Source organism: Trachypithecus francoisi, unplaced genomic scaffold (assembly GCF_009764315.1).
Source record: "Trachypithecus francoisi isolate TF-2019V2 unplaced genomic scaffold, Tfra_2.0 Lachesis_group1, whole genome shotgun sequence".
Classification (NCBI taxonomy): Eukaryota; Metazoa; Chordata; class Mammalia; order Primates; family Cercopithecidae; genus Trachypithecus; species Trachypithecus francoisi.
Genome location: NW_022681454.1, coordinates 86946627 through 86969255, shown reverse-complemented (window position 1 = coordinate 86969255; position 22629 = coordinate 86946627). Strand labels below are relative to the sequence as shown.

General features: G+C 39.3%; 1 protein-coding gene across 2 annotated transcripts in view; it reads right to left on the bottom strand.

The window, feature by feature from the left end:
* HERC5 (HECT and RLD domain containing E3 ubiquitin protein ligase 5) overlaps positions 1-22629 on the bottom strand; it is a 60515-nt gene that overhangs the window by 22880 nt on the left and 15006 nt on the right. For both annotated transcript variants that reach the window (XR_004438040.1, XM_033214793.1), the window contains exons 10-16: positions 21782-21841; positions 19940-20033; positions 16438-16627; positions 12474-12628; positions 3600-3713; positions 2654-2764; positions 543-713 (exon numbers count right to left, since the gene is read on the bottom strand). Coding sequence is in view for 1 of the 2 variants with exons in the window: in XM_033214793.1 (XP_033070684.1) it covers positions 543-713; positions 2654-2764; positions 3600-3713; positions 12474-12628; positions 16438-16627; positions 19940-20033; positions 21782-21841 (895 nt within the window). In the remaining variant the exon portion in view is untranslated. The remainder of the gene's footprint in view (positions 1-542; positions 714-2653; positions 2765-3599; positions 3714-12473; positions 12629-16437; positions 16628-19939; positions 20034-21781; positions 21842-22629) is intronic.

Genomic DNA, 22629 nt, shown 5'->3' with positions numbered 1-22629 from the left:
TATAGATGCCCACCACCACACACAGTTAATTTCTGTATTTTTAGTAGAGACAGGGTTTCACCATGTTGACCAAGCTGGTCTCAAACTCCTGACCTCAGGTGATCCACCTGCTTCAGCCTCCCAGTGCTGGGATTACAGGTGTGAGTCACCATGCCTGTGCCAATTTAGGTTATTACATAAGAAGAAAAACAACCCCTTAATTCTCCTCTATGCTAACCATCTCACTGACACCCTTCAAGGGTGGAGCTAGCCAGGCTAGGCCAGACCTCAGAAGGGACTGTACCTCTTAGGGCCAACACTGAACTATCTACCTGAGCAGGGTGTGGGGAGAACAACCAGTTTGCCTGCTGTTCTTAGCCCAAACATACTCAATGAGTGCCCACAGCTATCACCCAAAACTCAAAGGCAAACTAGGGAATCAGAGGAACCCTAAAATAAACAACCTCTGTGGCAAAGGACGATAACTTCCTATGAAACCCTTTGTTACATTTATGTTTTTCTTTTCTCAGCAGCAAAAACATTAAGTGAGAATTACACTTTACCCATAACTCTTTCCTCAGGTCTTCATTCTCAAATTGACTTAGCTGATTCAAAACATCCTCAATCAAGTGATTCCTTCTGACTGTTAGATCAAACGTGGGCATCAAAGCGAATTCAGACTCTCTTTCTTCCTCAATTGCTGCCGACATAAGATAAGCTTTATGTTTTTTACCCTAGGAAAACAGAAACAGAAATATTACACTTCATTTTACCATTGGCCCTCTCTAAGTAAAAATTTGGAAAGCAGAATAAACTGGTTCTGCTTATAAATGCAGGTCACCTTTATGAAAAGAACCTTATATGCACCACTGAAGATAAATGATAACATTAGTATTTAGTCTCAGCGAGCAGAGGAAACAAGGGACCTGAAGAATCAAAGCCTTTGTGGAGCCAACCTGGATGAGCAAGTAAGTTACCAACTGCAGGTTTTATCAGACCACTTTCTCCTATACACACAATTATTAATGCTTAAGATACCAAAGCTACTTATTAACAGGCTAAGAGATGTATTGGTATCCATTGAAACAGTGCACTGCAACATGATGCTTTCTCATTCAGAAGAGAAGTTCAGATGCTTAGAAAGCAAAAAGGCTGCAGGAAAAAAATCCAGGTGTGAGAGATGTCACCAAAGAGCCTATTCCAGGAAAAAAAACACCTAGACAAGAGATTTTAAGGCAGAATTTACCTAAGAAGTTAATTGAAGACAGACAAGCGGGGAAAGAGAGAGGGAAAGATGGACAGACAGAATGTCCATTCAGAAACCAAATGGCAATTTTAGGTCACCGAAGTCTATGGTTTGGGGCCGGGTGCAGTGGCTCACACCTGTAATCCCAGCACTTTGGGAGGCTGAGGCAGGCGGATCACTTGAGGTCAGGAGTTTGAGACCAGCCTGGCCAACATGGTGAAACCCTGTCTCTACAAAAAATACAAAAATTAGCTGAGTGTGGCGGCAGGTGCCCGTAATCCCAGGTACTTGGGAGACTGAGGCAGGAAAATCGCTTGAACCCAGGAAGCGGAGGTTGCAGTGAGCCGAGATCATGCCACTGCACTCCAGCCTGGGCGGCAGAGGAGACGCTCTCAAAAAAAAAAAAAAAAAGTCTATGCTTTTAGCAGAAAAAGGAGTAGTCAAATACTACTTCTACGAAATTATCTCTGGAACCTTGTTTAAAATCAGGAGAGAATAGGTTGTAAGAGTTGAAGCAAAACAAAGTTCTTTTATCTTTTTGCTTTGATTTCCCTTTGTTAAATATTTCATTCTAGTCATACTCAGAACTCATAAATCAATTTCCCATTTTTATTATGGTAAATGCATTATATTAAACTATCTGCTTTAAGGACATATATTTGAATGTTATACATACATATAACATATGTCTGCATATGTAAAAGTGATAATAATACCCAACCCTTTGGGTACTTTGAGTGAGGCAGTTTTAAATGCTTTACCTGTATTAACAAATTTAATCCTTATAAAATTGCAATGAGGCAAGGATTATCTCATACAATTCCTTGGGAATTTTCAATTGCCCAATTTTACTACTTTGGTGGTAGAATATTTTGTTAACGTTTGATAAAATATCCATCCACTTTGCTGGATATATCTACAAACATAACCACCTCAGTTAGTAACAGTACTGTATATAGAAAAGGGAGAATCTGTACAAACCTCTATTATGGCACCATCACAGAGTAGTAGTCATTTATTGGGCTCCTAATTTCAGGAATCCTCAGCCACCTCTATTCCTGCTACCATATCTTTTCATTAGATTGTGCCTCCTTACACAGGTGCTAGTCAAGCCCAAGTCTGTTATACCTCTTTGAGTACTATTCAGAAGACTACAGGCTGCCACTGCCAACTTCAGGTAAAACCCAACAACTATGCCAGTTGTCCAAGCTCCATCCCTTGCTACCAAGGCCCTAATTTGCCTTAAGGTGAAGATGATCCAAATTATGACAGTCTGCCTTGCCTTCTTCATTAGAGTGTAAGCTACTTGAATGCCACAACCATTGGTTTCACTGGTAGTTGGTTCTCTTATCACCCCCAAAATATTGCATGATTAAGAAGGCACTTAGCATGTGATTTATGCTAATGAAGACAAATAGGCATACATACCTCTATTTTTAAAAGTGTGTCTGTATGTAGTAGTTTAATTTTCGACAGATGATTAAAGATAAATGGAAAGTGACTGAATATGACCCAGCATCCTGCATTTTCTGAAGTATCCTAAAAATGGAAATGACAACAATTCTGATAAGTTAAGCGACAGAGAAACCTTACACTTTACCTCACAGCCTTACATCCCTGATGGTTTAAGGTCTCAGCACTTCCAACAAAAGCAATCCAAATTACTGGTCCATAGTATTAGTAGTAGAAAATGTGTTTTATATGTATCAATGAAAGGTATATAGAGAATGTTTAGTGCCCATTTAATTTAGCAATTAATTATAATCTTTGGATGCTTTCCCAAAGACTCTGTTCTGCTGAAACCTGAGTTTCTGCCATGTGAATAAGCTCAGTTGCATTTGGTAAACAGAGAATGATATAACATGGGTAGCTGGTTAGCTCATATATGAATTTTGCTGGGCAAGAGCTGATGTGCTAGAAGGAGAATTATAACTTTCAGAGAAAGAAAGAGAGACTTCGGGCCAGCTGCTACGTTGGCAGTAGGAGCCCTTCAACTGTATTTTCAGAAAATAAAAAAGGAGTGCTTACATCCAAGACACTCTACCACAGGTCTTGGCTCTTGACTCCTAATGAGTCTCACTGCCTTCTATGACCACTTTAAAGGTATCAGAGCTCCACTAGTCCTTCTCCAATTACAGTGTAGATAGATTTCTACCCTTTCCTTTTTGTGCATTTTTCATATTCCCATAGTCATCTCCCAAGGTGTCAATCATTTTTCCGCTGGAACTCTGACTACAAAATTGCATAGATTTTGAGGAGTCTTCACGTTTCCCACAAGCCCTGCTATTTCTATTGTGCAATTTTGCAGAGGACAAGAAATGCCTATATTAACTCACTGATTATCAATTTCCCCCTTTAAACATGCTATACCTACCACAGTCATTTTCCACAAACATCTTCTGCATACTTCTACAAAAAAATTGAGACGGTACAAGAGTTCGTCTACTTGGAAAATACTTTCAGGTAGTTGACATTTCATCTGGTTTACCTTAAATAAAATATGACTTGTGAAAAAGTTTTATAGTTAAAGACAATTTTGCTTAATAGCTGTTAATTGGATTATCAAATTAAATTGTAAATGAAACACCCTTATAATGACCAGAATAAAATTCTATCCAATTCCTCCATTGCCAAAGCCCCAAATTTTCATGAACATAAATATCTAAGATTTAATAGTAGAGATTGATGATATAATGATAAACTTCTAGTTATTTTTAATTCATAGAAAAATTTGAAAGAACTTTCAATTCAAAGAAAAAAAAAAAAAACAACGCAGTATCCCAAAGTACTCTGGGGTCCAGTTCTTCAGGTCTTAGTCTTCAGGACTTAATAATATACCACCTTATAGGCATTCACTCTGCTGAGGCATTTGTGGAACATTCCCCTACCGAGAGGAAATTTTCCAACCCTCCATCTCATATGATATGATCAGGGTTATTATGACTATTATGACAGACACATGAACACCCTGGCATGTTGTGAAGACAACGAATAATAATGACACTAGACACTTCGGGCATTAGTGACTGTTAGTATTTGACTTGGATGGGCGTTATCCTGAAATAAATTACTCTCAGGTGGTCTTCTAAAAACTCATCTTGGCTATATGCACTGAAACCATGTGTCTAGAATGTTTTTACTGACTCTTGTCCAGACCTCAAATATTCCAGGCCTCCCAGTACTACCACCCAAAGCCTGGTGAGACTGTTTCACCCTGTAACTATGGCTCTCTGGATCTGATGATCTTGGCCTTGCATTATCATTATTAGCCTCAAGGTCTCCAGAGTCACAGAGAAAGTGGGTGCTTCATCTTCATGGTTCCTGGTGGCCTCCTGCTGAGGTGCAGAGCCTGACAAATATCAAATATTCTGATGTTGGTTATTTATAGATTCAATGCCATCCCCATCAAGCTACCAATGACTTTCTTCACAGAATTGGAAAAAACGGCTTTAAAGTTCATATGGAACCAAAAAAGAGCCCGCATTGCCAAGACAATCCTAAGTCAAAAGGACAAAGCTGGAGGCGTCACGCTACCTGACTTCAAACTCTACTACAAGGCTACAGTAACCAAAACAGCATGGTACTGGTACCACAACAGAGATATAGACCAATGGAACAGAACAGAGTCCTCAGAAATAATACCACACATCTACAGCCATCTGATCTTTGACAAATCTGAGAGAAACAAGAAATGGGGAAAGGATTCCCTATTTAATAAATGGTGCTGGGAAAATTGGCTAGCCATAAGTAGAAAGCTGAAACTGGATCCTTTCTTTACCCCTTATACGAAGATTAATTCAAGATGGATTAGAGACTTAAATGTTAGACCTAATACCATAAAAACCCTAGAAGAAAATCTAGGTAGTACCATTCAGGACATAGGCATGGGCAAGGACTTCATGTCTAAAACACCAAAAGCAACGGCAGCAAAAGCCAAAATTGACACATGGGATCTAATTAAACTAAAGAGCTTTTGCACAGCTAAAGAAACTACCATCAGAGTGAACAGGCAACCTACAGAATGGAAAAAATTTTTGCAACCTACTCATCTGACAAAGGGCTAATATCCAGAATCTACAAAGAACTCAAACAAATATACAAGAAAAAAACAAACAACCCCATCAAAAAGTGGGGAAAGGATATGAACAGACATTTCTCAAAAGAAGACATTCATACAGCCAACAGACACATGAAAAAATGCTCATCATCACTGGCCATCAGAGAAATGCAAATCAAAACCACAATGAGATACCATCTCACACCAGTTAGAATGGCAATCATGAAGAAGTCAGGAAACAACAGGTGTTGGAGAGGATGTGGAGAAATAGGAACACTTTTACACTGTTGGTGGGACTGTAAACTAGTTCAACCATTATGGAAAACAGTATGGCGATTCCTCAAGGATCTAGAACTAGATGTACCATATGACCCAGCCATCCCACTATTGGGTATATACCCAAAGGATTATAAATTACTCAACTACAAAGACACATGCACACGCATGTTTATTGCGGCACTATTCACAATAGCAAAGACTTGGAATCAACCCAAATGTCCATCTGTGACAGACTGGATTAAGAAAATGTGGCATATATACACCATGGAATACTATGCAGCCATCAAAAAGGATGAGTTTGCGTCCTTTGTAGGGACATGGATGCAGCTGGAAACCATCATTCTTAGCAAACTATCACAAGAAGAGAAAACCAAACACCGCATGTTCTCACTCATAGGTGGGAACTGAACAATGAGATCACTTGGACTGGGGAAGGGGAACATCACACACGGGGGCCTATCGTGGGGAGGGGGGAGGAGGGAGGGATTGCATTGGGGAGTTATACATGATATAAACGATGAATTGATGGGTGCTGACGAGTTGATGGGTGCAGCACACCAACATGGCATAAGTATACATATGTAACAAACCTGCACGTTATGCACACGTACCCTAGAACTTAAAGTATAATAAATTAAAAAAAACAAACAAACAAATATTCTGATGTTATCTATTAGGGTCAAAGGACAAAGCGGGATCCCCTGAAGATTTCTTTTGTTGCTGCTTCAGTATTTCTTGTGATTCTCTTTGTAAGTAGCAAAAGCTTGTTAGAATACACCTTCCCAGAGCTCAATAAATTTCTCATTTTTTCAAAACACAAATTATTTGTCATTAACCTTTCCCTTTTGTAAAATAAAAAATTTAAAACTGTTGAAAATAGCCATTGTTTTTCAATAGTATGGCAGTTTTTTTCTTCAGCAGTATGATATATTAGGTACCCTGATCCACTGAAAACACCTAGAAATACAGGAAAAGCTGTAACAAACATGTTTAAAGGCATTACTGATTTTTTAGGTAGATGGAATAATCAGGTCAAAAACCAAATGAAAGTGGCATTTGCCTTGAGAGCATCTGCCCAACCTGGTGAACGTAAACTTCAATTTTCAATGGTTGGGGCTTTGGGGAAAGGAGGCAAAGCCCAGACTGTTCAAATTAGGGAGTCCATAGGAGAAGTTATCCCCACAAGTCTGAGACCCAAAAGGGTTAAACCATCAGGTAAGGATGAACTAGAAATGAATAAGCTCTCTTCCCCACTGCCATATCAATCACTCCACCTCCACCTTGACCCCAGGACCACAAGGCAAACTGTTCCAAGTTCAAATGGTGCTGAGCTAGGGAAAAATTATCCCCCATAGGATCTATAATTACAAAAGAGCTCTCCTTCAACTTTACCACCAAATTCTAAAAAGCTTCAAGCCAAAAATGTAAAGTACTACCAAACTGGTGGTATCTCCAGGAGCCTGGCAGAAGAAAATTCTCTGTGAAGAAAGCCAGTCCTCAGGTAATTCCAAAAGATAAAGTTCCAAGGAAAACGGACAGCTCTCACACATACACAAATCACAAAATACATGAGGATAAAGACACCAGGAGGAAGATTCAGCAGAAACTGACCTGCAAAGACTTCAGATACCTGAGTTATAAGGCATATATATTCAGATAAATAAAAGGAAAGTGTGAAAAGAATGAAGAAATTATAAATAATGAGCAAATTATTTATAATTTAAAGAACAAATTCGAGTATCTAGAAATGAAAAACATTAATACTTGAGATAAAAACTTAAAAGGTAGTATTAATAGCAACCAAAATCACTGAAAAAAGAATTCATGAACTGGAAGACAGCGTTGAAGAAATACTATCCAGAATGGGGTACAGAGAGACAATGAGACGGAAAATATGACAGAAAGCTTAAGGGACATGCCAAATAGACTGAGAAAGTCTAACATATCAATAACTGGAATTTCAAAGAAGAGAGTCAATATTCAATTAGATTTGAAATGTGGAATAATTTCTAAAAGGAGGGAAATACCCTTAACCTACAAAGGTTATTTTCAAAAACCTAATAGAAGGCCAGGCACAGTGGCTCATGCCTGTAATCCCAGCACTTTGGGAGGCCAAGGTGGGAAAATCACTTGAGGTCAGGAGTTGGAGACCAGCCTGGGCAACGTGGCGAAACCCCATCTCTACTAAAAACTAAAAAATTAGCCGAGTGGGGTGGCATGTGCCTATATTCCTGGCTACTCAGGAAGCTAAGGCACAACGATAGCTTGAACCCAGGAGGCAGAGGGTGCAGTAAGCCAAAATCGTGCTACTGCACTCCAGCCTGAGCAACAGGCTCTTTTTTTTCTGTCTCAAGAAAAAAAAGGAAAAAAAAGCCTATGGGGCTGGTGTGGTGGCTCACCCGGGTAATCTCTGCACTTCCGGAGACCAAGGCCAAAACAGGAGAATCACTTGAGGCCAGGAGCTCAAGACCAGCCTGAGCAACATAGTTAGGCCCTGTCTCTCCAAAAATGAAAAAATTAGCTGGGCATGGTGGTGCATGCCTGTAGTCCCAGCTACTCAGGAGACTGAGGTGGGAGAATCACTTGAGCCCAGGAGTTCAAGGCTGCAGTGAGCCATGACTGCACCACTGCACTCCAGTCTGGGCACAGAGTGAGATTCCGACTCAAAACAACAACAACAACAACAATAACAACAACAACAAACCCCTATAAGTAAATGATACTAAAAGCATTTCCTTTGGAAACTAAGAATAGTCCATGAAAAAAAATTTCCTTTAAAATCACAAAGAAGTACCCACTTTTACCCCACCTCTATTTAACATCATATTAGAAGCCCTAGCTAGAGCAAGACAAAGGAAAATAATAAAACGTATATGGACTGGAAAAAGAAAACATTATAAAAAATTCAAAATTTTGGCAAATTTGAGAATTTGGCAAATTTGCTGAATATAAGAATCAATATTCAGGCCAGGTGCAGTGGCTCACACCTGTAATCCCAACACTTTGGGAGGCAGAGCCAGGCAGATCACTTTAGGCCAGGTGTTCGAGACCAGCCTGGCCAACATGGTGAAACCCCGTCTCTACTAAAAATACAAAAATTAACCAGGCATGGTGATGCACGCCTGTAATCTCAGCTACTTGGAAGGCTGAGGGAGGAGAAGCACTTGAACCCGGGAGGTGGAGGTTGCAGTGAACAGAGCTCACACCACTGAACTCTAGTCTGGCCAACAGAGGGCAACTCTGTCTCAAAAAAAAAAAAAAAAAATTAATATTCAAAAATCAATGCATTCCTATACACCAACAACAGATAATATAATTTTAAGACACTATAATAGTGTAACAAATGCAAATGTCTTGGGATATATTTGACTAAACAGACTTTAATAGTAAAATAACAAAACTTTACTGAAAGACAACTAATAAGTGGAGAGGTAGATGCTATGAAGATTCACAATAGTAAAGATGTCAATATAGTGAAACACAGAAATATAAATAATTAACTATAGATTGAATGTAATTCCAATCAAATTCTCAATAAGACTGTGTGTGTGTGTGTGTGTGTGTGTCTCTCTGTATATAACCTGACAAGGCAATTTAGAAATATATATGGTAAATTTTTAGCAAAATTTGTATGCCAAAAATATTCAAGACGCACTTCAGAAACAAGGCTAGGGTACTTGTCTTATTAGATATGAACAATTAATGTACAGCCATACAAAAGGACCCATGGTATAGTGGACTCATGGTACAAAAGGACCCAAAATTGAAACCCACACATGGAAACTTGATTCACAACAGTTTGTATTGCCTATCAATGGAGAAAAGGCAGCATTTCAATACGTGGTGCTAGGGTAACTTTTTCACATTAAAAATAATAAAAATAAATTTACAGTACGTTTCTAATTGCATTAAACAGTAAATTGTGAAATGCAAAGCTAAAGTCAGTATTTCCTTTAGACCTGGACAAGAGTGTCCTCTGCCCTAGGATCATGGTTCTTGTAGTGGCTCTCCTCCAGCCAAGCCTCTTCCCCCAGAATAAGGGGTCTGCAGGGCCAGGGGGACCTGTCTATTTTCAGCCCACACATCCCCTTCTAGATTGGGCTACATATACCCAGGACCTAGGATTCCATGTTCAAATGGTTCCAGGTCTGCTTCTGGCACAGGCCTCTCCCCTTGCTTGGTCTCTAGAGAGTGAACTATGTCACAACTGAGACCCTCCAGCCTCAGGGTTGGCTAAGGAGGGTCTATGGTGTGAGGTGGGATAGAACTCAGACATATGGGCTGAGGTGTCCACATATGGGCATGTGACACGCCTTCTGGTGTGGGACAAAACCAAGGGAAGAAAAGAAGAGCAGAGGGCTGCATTTAAGCTACCCTTCTCTTTTCTTTTTTTTTTTTTTTGAGATGGAGTCTTGCTGTGTCACCCAGGCTGGAGTGCAGTGGCACAATCTTGGCTCGCTACAACCTCTGCCTCCTGGATTCAAGCGACTCTCCTGCCTCAGCCTCCCAAACAGCTGGGATTACAGGAGCGCCCACCACACCCGGCTAATTTTTGTATTTTTAGTAGAGATGGGGTTTCACTATGTTGGTCAGGCTGGTCTTGAACTCCTAATCTTGTGATCTGCCTGCCTCAGCCTCCCAAAGTGCTGGGATTACAGGCATGAGCCATCAAACCCAGCAAGCCGCCACTTTTCAATGTAGAATTTTAAGAAGACTGAGATTTCTAAATTCAAACCTGGCCTCCCCTGTCATTATGAAGGTTTATTTGTCAAAGGAGGAGGGCAGTATATTTTATTAACAGTTTGTTAGACAGGTTTTTAAACTTTTAAATATTAGACATATGGTATATAGGCCTCCATTTACACTCTTCCTCTGGCCTTGGCTATTGTCCTCTTAGAAGACTATCTAGGGCAGTTTTAGAGACCTAATCTAGCCCTCTGTTATTTTTATAGTCTTACTGGTAACATAGCCATGACCATTCATTTTTGTATTGCCTGTGGCTGCTTTCATGCTACTCCTGAAGAGCTGAGTAGGTGCAGTTGTGACAGAAACCACATGCCGCAAAAAGCCTCAAATATTTACTATCTGGTCCTTTCCAGAAAAAAGCTGCCAACCCCTGATTTAGGGTAATAATTTAAAACCTTTATGGAAGAAAAAAAGCTTAAAACAAGACACAAGGAGTGAAATTATATAAAGAAATGGATAGACAAATTTATCTACATTAAAATTAAGAATGTGAGTTTGCCAAACACCATAAAAGCAAAAGACAAGCTATAACTGGGATACACCATTTGCAACACATATCGCTGACAAAGAAGTAGTATCCAAAATAGAAAGAATTCCTATAAGCAGTAAGAAAAAGTCAAATATTGGCCGAGCACAGTGGCTCATACCTGTAATACCAGGACTTTGGGAGACTGAGGTGGGTGAATCATTTGAGCTCAGGAGTTTGAGACCAGCCTGGGCTACAGGGTGAAACCCCATCTCTACAAAAAATACAAAAATTAGCAAGGCATGGTGGCTTGCACATATAGTCCAAGCTACTCTGGAGGCTGAAGTGGGAGGATCACAGGAGCCTGGGAGGCAGAGGTTGCAGTGAGCCGAGATTGAGCCACTGCATTCCAGCCTGGATGACCGGGGAGAACCTGTCTCGAACAAATCAAAATCCTTTATGGGAGAAAAGAAGTTTAAAACAAGACACAAGGAGTAAAAAGAAATGGATTGACAAATTTATCTACAATAAAATTAAGAATGTGAGTTTGTCAAAAAACACGATAAAGCAAAAGACTAGGATACAATATTTGCAACACATACCATTGACAAAGGAGTAGTATCCAAAATAAAAGAATTCTATAATCAGTAAGAAAAAGTCAAACATCATTTAAATGAACAAAAGTCAAGGACAGGCATTTCACAGAAGAGGAAACAAATACTGCAATTATAAACATGAAAATATGCTCTAGCGCATTTGAACCAGGGAAATACAATTAAAACCATAATTTGGTATCATTTTATATCAAAAATATTTTCAAAATGGAGCAACGGGAATTCTCATCATCTCCTGGAGAGAATTTAAATTGGTCCAACTGCTTTTGAAGAGTTTGTCACTACCAGGAAAGAGCAACACACACATATCCATAGCTTATCAATTCTAGAACTAGGTATGAAAACCAGAACCAACTCTTGACACAATAACACCAAGAGATTATGAGCAAAAATATATTATAGCAGCAATGTTTTCTCATAGAGGAACTCCCAACAAGACAAAAAAAAAAAAAACCACACACAAGAATTGCAAACAGCAGCATATATATTTGTCAATATTGGAATGGATAAGCAAAGTATGGTACATTCATACAATGAACTATACTGCAGAGTGAAAATGAATGAAATACAGCCATAAGCATTAATCTGGATGAATCTATAAAACAACACTGAGTGTAAGAAGCATGTATTCCATTGACATAAATTTTGAAAATAGCAAAATTAAACATCGTAGTGTCTATAAATACATACATATAGTTCTAAAACAGTAGGAGCAAAGGAATGATTACCCCAAAATCCAGGATGACTATCTCTGTGAGATGGAGAGGCTGCAATCCATGAGGGGTACACAGGTATTTCTAAAGTACACAGGTATTTCTAAAGTACTGGAAATGTTGTATTTTTTTTAACATGGGTGGTAAGGACACTAATGTTTATTTTATTATTTTTCTTTGAATTCTAAATAGGTATTATATATATATATATTTCTTTTTATGTATGATGTAATTTACAAAAAACAACATTTAAAAAAATAGCAATATAAACTTCGTATGTCTCACAGGAGTCTGCTTAAGATTCAAGCCAGCTGAAAACAAGGCAATTTTTACTGCTAGATAAAAACACAGAGGTTTCTAAAGAAACTCTTACCCTGTGCAGCTTCTTCAACATTTCCAGGAGAGCTTGAACATTACCATTCTCCTCAGCACTTTCATCCCAGTAATCCAACTGGCATATGACAGCTGTTTTAAACATCTGGACCAGTTTGCTGAAAGTGGATTCTTGCAGAGTTGCCCAATACTCTTCTGAGGAATACAAGGAAAGCAAATTGTTTTAAAAATGAGTTTTATTGTGTTTTTTTGTTTGTTTGAGACAGAGTCTCGCCCTGTTGCCCAGGCTGGAGTGCAGTGGCACAATCTCAGCTCACTACAACCTCTGCCTCCCAGGTTCAAGCAATTCTTCTGCCTCACCCTCCTGAGTGGCTGGAATTACAGGCACCTACCACCATGCCTGGATAATTTTTGTATTTTTATAGAGACAAGGTTTCACCATGTTGGCCAGGCTGGTCTTGAACTCCTGACCTCAGGTGATCCGCCCACCTCTGCCTCCCAACGTGCTGGGATTATAGGCGTGAGCCACCTCACCAGCTTATTGTGTATATTTGAGGCCTACAAAATGTAATGGGATACATATAAACAGTAAAATTGTTACTATAGTGAAGCAAATTAACATTTTTTTGCAGGCCAGGCATGGTGGCTCACACCTGCAATCCCAGCACTTTGGGAGGCTGAGGCAGGTGGATTGTCTGAGCTCAGCAGTTCGAGGCCAGCCTGGGCAACATAGAGAAACTCGGTCTCTACCAAAAATACCAAAAATTAGCTGGGCATGGTGGCACGTATCTGTGCCACCTCGGGAGGCTACTCGGGAGCTACTCAGGAGGCTGAGGTGGGAGAATCACTTCAGACTGGGAGGTAGAGGCTGCAGTGAGCTGAGATTGTGCCAATGCACTCCAACCTGGGTGACAGAGTAAGACCCCATCTCAAAAAAAATTTTTTCTTTTCATAACAAGAACAGCTAACATCTATTTATTTAACAACAATAAAATCCCTAATACAATGTTATTAACTATAGTCCTCCTGTTGTATTGTCTAGTAGATCTCTAAACTTGATCCTACACATCTGCTTCTTTGTGGCCTTTGAACTACATCTCCACATTTCCTTTCCACCACTATCCACTAGTAACCACTATTTTATTATCTATCTCTGCATATTTGACCTTTACAAGGAAGGTAAATATAATTATCACGTAATTTTACTTAGATTCTTGAAGGAAAAAAGTAGCCAATATTTTCTGAAACACGTAACAAAATATTTTAGTATATATCATAATTACAAAAGCACACTTGTAACAAACTTTTCACTGAATAAATACAATTACTATTACAAGTTTAGAATTTAACTTTCTGGTTGCTTGAGCCCAGGAGTTCAAGATTACAGTGAGCTACAATTGTACCACTGTACTCCAGCAAGGTGACAGAGTGAGCCCCTGTCTCTACTAAAAACTACTACTAATAATTTAACATCCTGGAAAAGTTCCTTTACAGTTAATAGAACTACAAACCTGATGTAATTAATTTGTGAAAATATATGAGCAAAATTAATCACATTTTTGCTGAGATGAAACAGTACAATGTGTTAAAAATTAAAAATTGTTCGTGATTGCATAATTTTCTTTTTGTGCTCCCAGTCTGAGATTTTTAACTCTTAGAAAACATATTTCAGCATTTTAAAAAACAAAAACCATTTTAAAGTAGCTTTTCATCACTTATCATGTTACCCAGTTTTAATAAAACATAAAGAATGGACTTCCTTGAGCTGAGTATGCTATGTATGTCAAAAATCCCATTAAATCTATTCATGCCCCTAGAACTTACTTGCAGTGTACTGGAAATACAGGGATTGGATGAAACAATCAGACTATCTGGATGTGGGACAGTCTACAAGACATCTGACCAGGATTTCATCCTTCCTTCCTCCTTCATTCCTTCCTTCACTCCCTCCTTCTTCCCTTCTCTTCCCCTTCTCCTTCCCTTCCCCTCCCCTACCCCTTCCTTCCCCTCCCCTACCCCTTCCCTTCCCCTTCTCCTTCCCTCACCTTCCCCTTTCTTCCCCTTCCCTTCCCCTTCCCTTTCTCTTCCCCTTCCCTTTCCTTCCCCCTCTCCCTTCCCCTTCGTCTTCCCCTTCCCTCCCCCCCCTCCCCTCCTCTCCCATCCCCTCCACTCCGCTTCCCTTTCCTTCCTTCCTTCCTTTTTCTTTTCCTTTCTTTTGATTGATTGTATTTTTAGTAGAGAAGGGGTTTCACCATGTTGGCCAGGCTGGCCTCCAACTCCTGGCCTCAAATGAGATTTAAAAAGAAAAAAAAAAGCTGTAAATACTTTTTTTGGGAAAAGAAAAGAAGTGACCTAGATATTGAATATGACCTAGATATTGGATAATATTATAAAATTATGACTAATTTTCTTAGATATGATAATGATGCCAGGGTAATATAGAATTCCATGTTCTTGGCCGGGCGCGGTGGCTCAAGCCTGTAATCCCAGCACTTTGGGAGGCCGAGACGGGCGGATCACGAGGTCGGGAGATCAAGACCATCCTGGCTAACACGGTGAAACCCCATCTCTACTAAAAATACAAAAAACTAGCCAGGCGAGGTGGCGGCGCCTGTAGTCCCAGCTACTTGGGAGGCTGAGGCAGGAGAATGGCGGGAACCCGGGGGGCGGAGCTTGCAGTGAGCTGAGATCCGGCCACTGCACTCCAGCCTGGGCGACAGAGCAAGACTCCGTCTCAAAAAAAAAAAAAAAAAAAAAAAAGAATTCCATGTTCTTTTTTTTTGGGACAGAGTCTCACTCTGTCGCCCAGGCTGGAGTGCAATGGGGCGATCTCAGCTCAATGCAACCTCTGCCTCTCAGGTCAAGCAATTCTCCTGCCTCAGCCTCCCGAGTAGCTGGGATTACAGGCATGCACCACCAAGCCCGGCTAATTTTTGTATTTTTAGTAGAGTTGCGGTTTTGCCATGTTGGCCAGGCTAGTCTTGAACTTCTGACCTCAGGTGATCTGCCTGCCTCAGCCTCCCAAAGTGCTGAGATTACAGGCACGAGTCACCGTTCCCAGCCAGATTCCATGTTCTTAGATGAATGGTGAAATATTATGAGTGAAATCTCATGTCTTCAACTTATTTTCAAATAGTTCAGTAAAAATAAAATGTAATCTTTACATAAACAGAAAGCACACATGGCAACATATTTATTTATTTATTTTTGAGACAGAGTCTCGCTCTGCCACCCAGGCTGGAGTGCAGTGGCCGGATCTCAGCTCACCGCAAGCTCTGCCTCCCAGGTTTACGCCATTCTCCTGCCTCAGCCTCCCGAGTAGCTGGGACTACAGGCACCCGCCACCTCGCCCGGCTAGTTTTTTTGTATTTTTTAGTAGAGATGGGGTTTCACCGTGTTAGCCAGGATGGTCTCGATTTCCTGACCTTGTGATCCGCCCGTCTCGGCCTCCCAAAGTGCTAGGATTATAGGCTTGAGCCACCACGCCCAGCGACAACATATTTATTATTGCTGACTCTACAGTAGAGGGTACATGGGTATTCAGTATATATCATAATTACAAAAGCACACTTGTAATAAACTTTTCAGTGAATAAATACAATTACTATTACAAGTTTAGAATTTAACATCCTGGTCGCTTGAGCCCAGGGGTTTAAGATTACAGTGAGCTATGATTGCACCACTGCACTCCAGCAAGGTGTACTACTTATTGCCTGTGGTATACTATACTATTCTTTCAACTTCTCTATTTGTGAAATTTTTCACAGTGAAAAGTTGGAAACTAAGGAAATCATGACAAAGCCATGTGTGTATCCAAGGAAACTAAGTACTAGAATAATCTATTTTAGATGACTGTGGTATTGTTACAGTATCTTTAGAGTATGCTAACAATACGAACAAAAAAAATGAATACATTTATAATTATCTAAGTTTTGCCGTAACTTTACTAGACATGTCTTTCCACTGAGAAAACAGGTAAAGTATCTTCAAATGATCAATCTTACCCAGAACCAGTGAAGACGGGTCACTCATTTTACAAACAACCTTTGCAAATGGAACCACAAGGCTCTCCCAGTTGTTAGAAAGATGCATCACAGGACATTCTGGGAGAAGGAAGAAAACTTCCAAAGCTTCTTGGTATGGAGAATGAAATGGAAGTCTTTTGAGCAGATTATCTTTGAGGCAGGTGGTTATCTGTGGTCAGAAAGGAATAGGGAAAAGGCATTCAAAACTCAGTGGAAGCAGGGTGGAACTGATGGTAATAAAACAAGGTGAAGAGGCTGGAATGTCATTCTACTACTAAACAAGAATAATCATTTAGTTTTTCTAAAACCCCTGTTTACATCCTTTCTCACCTAGCCTCCAAAATATTGGAGGTATTTGGAATATACAATATTCTCTCCATTCAATTATTGGGGTGCATGAAGAAGATCAAGCACACCTGTAATCCCAGCACTTTGGGAGGCCAAGGAGGGCGGATCACAAGGTCAGGAGATCGAGACCATCCTGGTCAACACGGTGAAACCCTGTCTCTACTTAAAATACGAAATTTAGCTGGGCATGATGGCGCATGCCTGTAGTACCAGCTACTTGCGAGGCTGAGGCAGGAGAATCGCTTGAACCTGGGAGGCGGAGGTTGCAGTGAGCCGAGATTGTTTCACTGCACTCCAGGCACAGAGCAAGACTCCATCTCAAAAAAAAAAAAAAGAAAGAAAAAGAAAAAAATCACATGTGCAAAAATTACACTGAACAACGGATTCAGAACTAATAAACAGCCTTCTCAATCATAAGTACCATATTCTACCCTCTGGTTTACACTATCACACCTTGGGTTTCTTTTTTCAAAAGTAAAAATGCATCAGAACCCCAAAAAGCAGAAAAACAAAACAAAGCAAAAAAAAAAAGAAAGACAACAACCATTTCAGGAACAAAATTTAACATGATTCTCATCATCTTCCATAAGAGCAACTGTCTCTACCACAGACTCTAACTTCTAGCCCCTCCAATTTCCTTATAGTTTCCCAAATTCAGAATGCAACTGTTTAGGAAAAAATGGAATGGAATTCTGAATTTTTGTTATGTGTGCTTAGATCATAGTAATGATTTGTTTAAAATCCCAATATGAAGATAAGCTAGTATTTATGGAATACTTACTACTTGTCAATTATTGTGCTAAGTGATATACATATATTAATTAGGTCATTTAACCCTTATAGTTTCTCCCTAACATAGATGATATTAATCCCATTTTACTGATGAGAAATCTGTGATTCAGAGACATTAAGTAACTTGCTCAAGGTCACACAGCTAAGTGGGAATTTCTCTGGATCTTTCTGACTCCAAAGCCCAAATTCTTAATCGTTATATTATGAGACAGTGGCTAAATGATATCTGTAAATGTACAAATTGTTGTAATTACCTATTTTTATATTAAAACATTATATTGGACTCCCACAATGAGATTCAGTCTTTGGAGTTAGTATACCTGACAACTCTATTTCAACATCTTATTAGTACACACGCATTCTACCTCCTTGCTCATCGTCAGACACAACCTTAAGCCTCCTTACCTACTCCAAATCCTTAGAATGACTGTGATACCCTCAAGCCAGTCCTATTGTCTGACACACTGTGCTCTGGCCTACACTTTTCTAGCTGCCTCAAATGCCCTTCCACGTGAGCACCTGGTAAGATCTTAATTCCTCTGGGCAACTTTTTGAGTAAATAGAGCTAACTATTCACTGCCCTAATAATGACTCAATTCATCCAAAAATATTGCACACAGGCTACATTCTAAACTAGGCACTAGCGAAGACAGTGAAGTGTAAAACACACCAGGTATTTGCATTAATGTATGCATGTATGTATCTGTCTCCCTTACTACACCATGAGCTTCTAAAGGACAGGGAGTATATCTCTTTCATTCTTCATCAAGAGTCATCATTACAGTGCCCAGCACATAGTAAGTATTCAAATGTTTGCTGAATAAATGAACACATGCCAAAGGTCTGAGAGTCCATATCACAGAACCTCAAGATAGAAAGAAACATTTACAGGTCTTCTAATCCAATCATCTTATTCTGAAACAATGGAGGTCAAGGGTGCCCCATGATTATTTCATTTACATACCATATGTTCTTTCTGTGGCACAATCAAGGTATAATTAGTAAACAGGTGGAGCCCTTAATGATGAACTGATCCAATCCCTTTCCTTCACAGATGCACAAAAGGGCTTCTATTTTTGGTAATCTTTCCATGGTTGGATTTAGTAGCAATGACTCAGAATCTTACAGAAAGTTAAACTGGCCCCCACAGGAGGATTTTAAAAAACAAAAGAAAATGAGCACTAACAAATGTTGATGAAATAGTCCACAGAGTTTCTGGGTTGTTGATACAGGCAGCACTAAGTGTTGCAGAGTCCCAATAAAGGTACATAATTAGGGAACCATTTCACCTCAGACCCCCAGTGGGGCTGTGGTTCTGCCAAAGACAACTGAACTTTCCATTTTCCCTTGAAAGAAAGGAGCGCATGAGAAAACCTGCAGCTGAAATAGAGAACGCTAGTTGTGGCAGACAGAGCAACTGCCGGAGCTGAAAGGAGGAAGGGTGAGAGAGCAAAGACTGAGAGAGAAAGAGAAGAGGGATATAAACACAGAGAGAGACTAAAAAATGGGGGGGAGGCTAGAGGAAGGAAGGGAGGAGGGAAGGAGAGAGAAAAAAAGAAGGAACTACAGTGAGACCCAGAGAGGAAAAAAATGCAGAAAAGAACAGAAAGTAGTATCCCTGTATCAACCAGTACAAAAAAAAACAGGGAAATAATAAAGACTACATTAAGAAAAACTAAATTAATAAAGGAAGCATGCAGTGAGCCAAGATTGCGCCACTGCACTCCAGCGTGGGCGACAGAGCAAGACTCTGTCTCCAAAAAAATAAAAATAAAAAGAAGGAAGCATGTTTGGAGCACCTGCAAGAAAAAATACCTAAAGATAGTACTAACAGTGCTGAAACAGGAAGCAATCATCCCATAAAGAACAAGAACATTCTAGAATCTACAGAAAAGTGGAATGGAAAAAAAAAACAAAGAATCCAGGCAGTCCCTGGTGAGGATATTCATATCAGAAAAAATGTTCTCATTTCTACATTTACGCTTAAAAGGATTGCATATAAAATGTTCTTATTCTAGTGTGCCAATCTCAACAAATCCTTAATCATCTTCCTAAAGCCCTGAGTTGAAAAACTTCCCTCTAGGAATGTGTATGCATATATGTGCATGTGTGTTTGTGTACAGACACATTATTTAGAATATTTGTAACCTGTGTGACTACTATGCCAACTATTTCACCCTAAAAGGGCAAACTCCTAATTGTTATCTGAGTTTAACTTAATCTGAATATGCTACAAGGTCTCAGAGAATCCCTTAACACAAAACATTTCTTCTAAAATTTTGAGTTCTTATAAGAAATATTCTGGTCTATTTTCTTTCTCCACATAACAATCTGAAGATACCATGTTAGTAATACAGTCCTTTTGGGTTAACTCCTTGAAGATGTTTCTTGCTTTATTTAAGTCCAAATAAACAGGCATCATTTCTGTAGTTCTTCTGCAGAAGAAAGATAAATTATCTTGTTAGATTATCTCCCTAGATGCAGTTTCTCCTAGAGCTTGCCCCATTTCAACAAAATTACATTTTTTCTCGTGTATAACTATAATAAATTGTCTAAATACAAATGCAATGTAGTACACAACATTATTTTTTCTAAAATACCAAAAAATATCAAGGCTGCTTTCACTACATATACCATAAGACTTTAACTCAGATGCTGTCTTATCTGTAACAGATTAAAAAAATAAATATTTCCCAGTTTAAAAAAAATAGCCACAGAGGGAGGCTGAGACAGGAGAATCGCTTGAGCTTGAAAGGTCAAGGCTGTAGTGAGTTGTGAACATGCCACTGTACTCCAGCCTGGGTGACCGAGCGAGACCCTGCCTCAGAAAAAGGAAGGGAGGGAGGGACGAAGGGCGGGCCATAGAAAAAAGATAAATGTTTTTCGAAGGAACGAAGGAAGGACCGACCACAGGAAGGAAGGACCAACCACAGGAAGGAAGGACCGATCGAAGGAAGGAAGGAAGGAAGGAAGGAAGGAAGGAGCGCTACAGAAAAAAGATAAAGGTTTTTCCCATTTCTAAAAAATACATCCATTTCTTCCAGTTAAATGGTCTGAAAAGTAGGAACCAAAAGAGGGGGCTTCTGACCAATAATTTCTTAGTACTACAATATAAAGTCATTAATGAAATGCTTAAGTATCTTCTCATGGAAGACCTTCTAATGGAAGGTCATGCAGCCATTAAAATTATGTTACCGGCTGCGTGTGGTAGCTCACACCTATAATCTCAACACTGGGAGGCTGAGGTGGGAGCACTGCTTGAGGCCAGGAGTTCAAGACCAGCCTGGGCAACATAGCAAAGCTACTGTCTTTACAAAAGTTAAAAAATTAGCAGGAGATGGTGGCACATGCCTGTAGTCCCAGCTACGTGGAAGGCTAAGGTGGGAGTATTGCTTGAGCCCAAGAGTTTGATGATGCTTGAGCCCAAGAACCATGATGCTGTAACTCCAGGAGACCTTGTCTCAAAAAAAAAAAACAAAAAACATATATATATATATAGATATATATAGATATACATATATACACCAAAAGAGATAGAACAAAATGTAAAATGGGCAAACATTAAGTAGAAAACAATGTATAAACAATGTGATCCAGCTGGGCACGGTGGCTTACCCCTGAAATCCCAGCACTTGGGGAGGCCAAGGCTGGTAAATTGCCTGAGTTCAGGAGTTCGAGACCAGCCTGGCCAACATGGTAAAACTCTGGCTCTACAAAAAAATACAAAAATTAGCTGTGTGTAGTGCCATGTGTCTGAAGCCCCAGCTACTCAGGCTGAGGTGGGAGGATTGCTACAGCTTAGGAGGCAGAGATTACAACGAGCCAAGATCACACAACTGCATTCCAGCATGGGCAATGACAGGGTAAGACCCTGTCTCAAAAAAACAAAAACAAAAAACCAGTATGATCTCATTTTTTGTAAAATAATACATTTGCATGAAAAAATATATACATAAGTGCTAGCTATTACTCTTAAGTGATGGATTATGGAAGATTTTCACTTTCTTTTTATTGTATGTATTTTTGACATTTTCTACAGCAAGCATATATTTACTTTTGTTAAAAAACAATTTTTACAAAGGGATGAACACACAGCTAATTATTTTACCCTCCAATCATTTTTTATCCTCTTTCACGGTACTCTTAATACAATTTAATACAATTAATTTATTACATATATTACCTTTTCCTTAAAAAACTTCCAGTTAGACAAGCAGGAGATGAAAATATCTCTTGGATTTCCCTGTATTAGTAATAAGACACTGGTTAAACCAAATCACATGGTATACATACATACAGCCTCTTTATAGCATGAAACATGATAAATACAACATCTTGTAACAATCCTTCTAACCTCTCCATTTGTCTCCTATCTGTACGCATATTATCTTGGCTTCCAAAAGTCCATTCTGTTTGGTAAATCTCAAAATTTCAGTGGCAAACATGGGAAATAAAAAAGTTTATACATACTAAGAGAATTCTCAAATAAAGAGGAAAGGCTTGATTTATGGTCAGAACTTTCTTGAACAAACAAAATACTCCCACCCCACCAACTATGCAAGTCCTATTTATTTCTATTCCATTGAAGTAGAAACAAAATAAATTACCAGAAATTAAATGGGGGAAGAAGTATGCTGAGTTTCATCTTAGCAGTAGTTGTACAGTTCTTAATTATTTATGCTCTGCAAATTATGATGCAATTATTTTGTGCAACCATTTTGTACAATCATTTTCCAGAATTAGAAAGCCATACTTTAAAATATTTCTAAAAGATGATGTTTGTAAGAATAGGCAGGAGTTCTATAAGACTGCAGTTCTATGGTTTAGAGAAGAATGGTACAAATTGTCTGGCTAAGAATAACAGGAACATAGACTAATGGTTCCAGTATCGAATGGGACTGGGGAATACTATAGACTGTATTTTCTGGCCAGAGAGTCACAATATACATAAACAGAGGCCTGGAGAAACCATACAGTAAAGAAAGCTGTCCTCATGGAGCTTATATGCTAGTTGTTGGTTAGTTTTATATG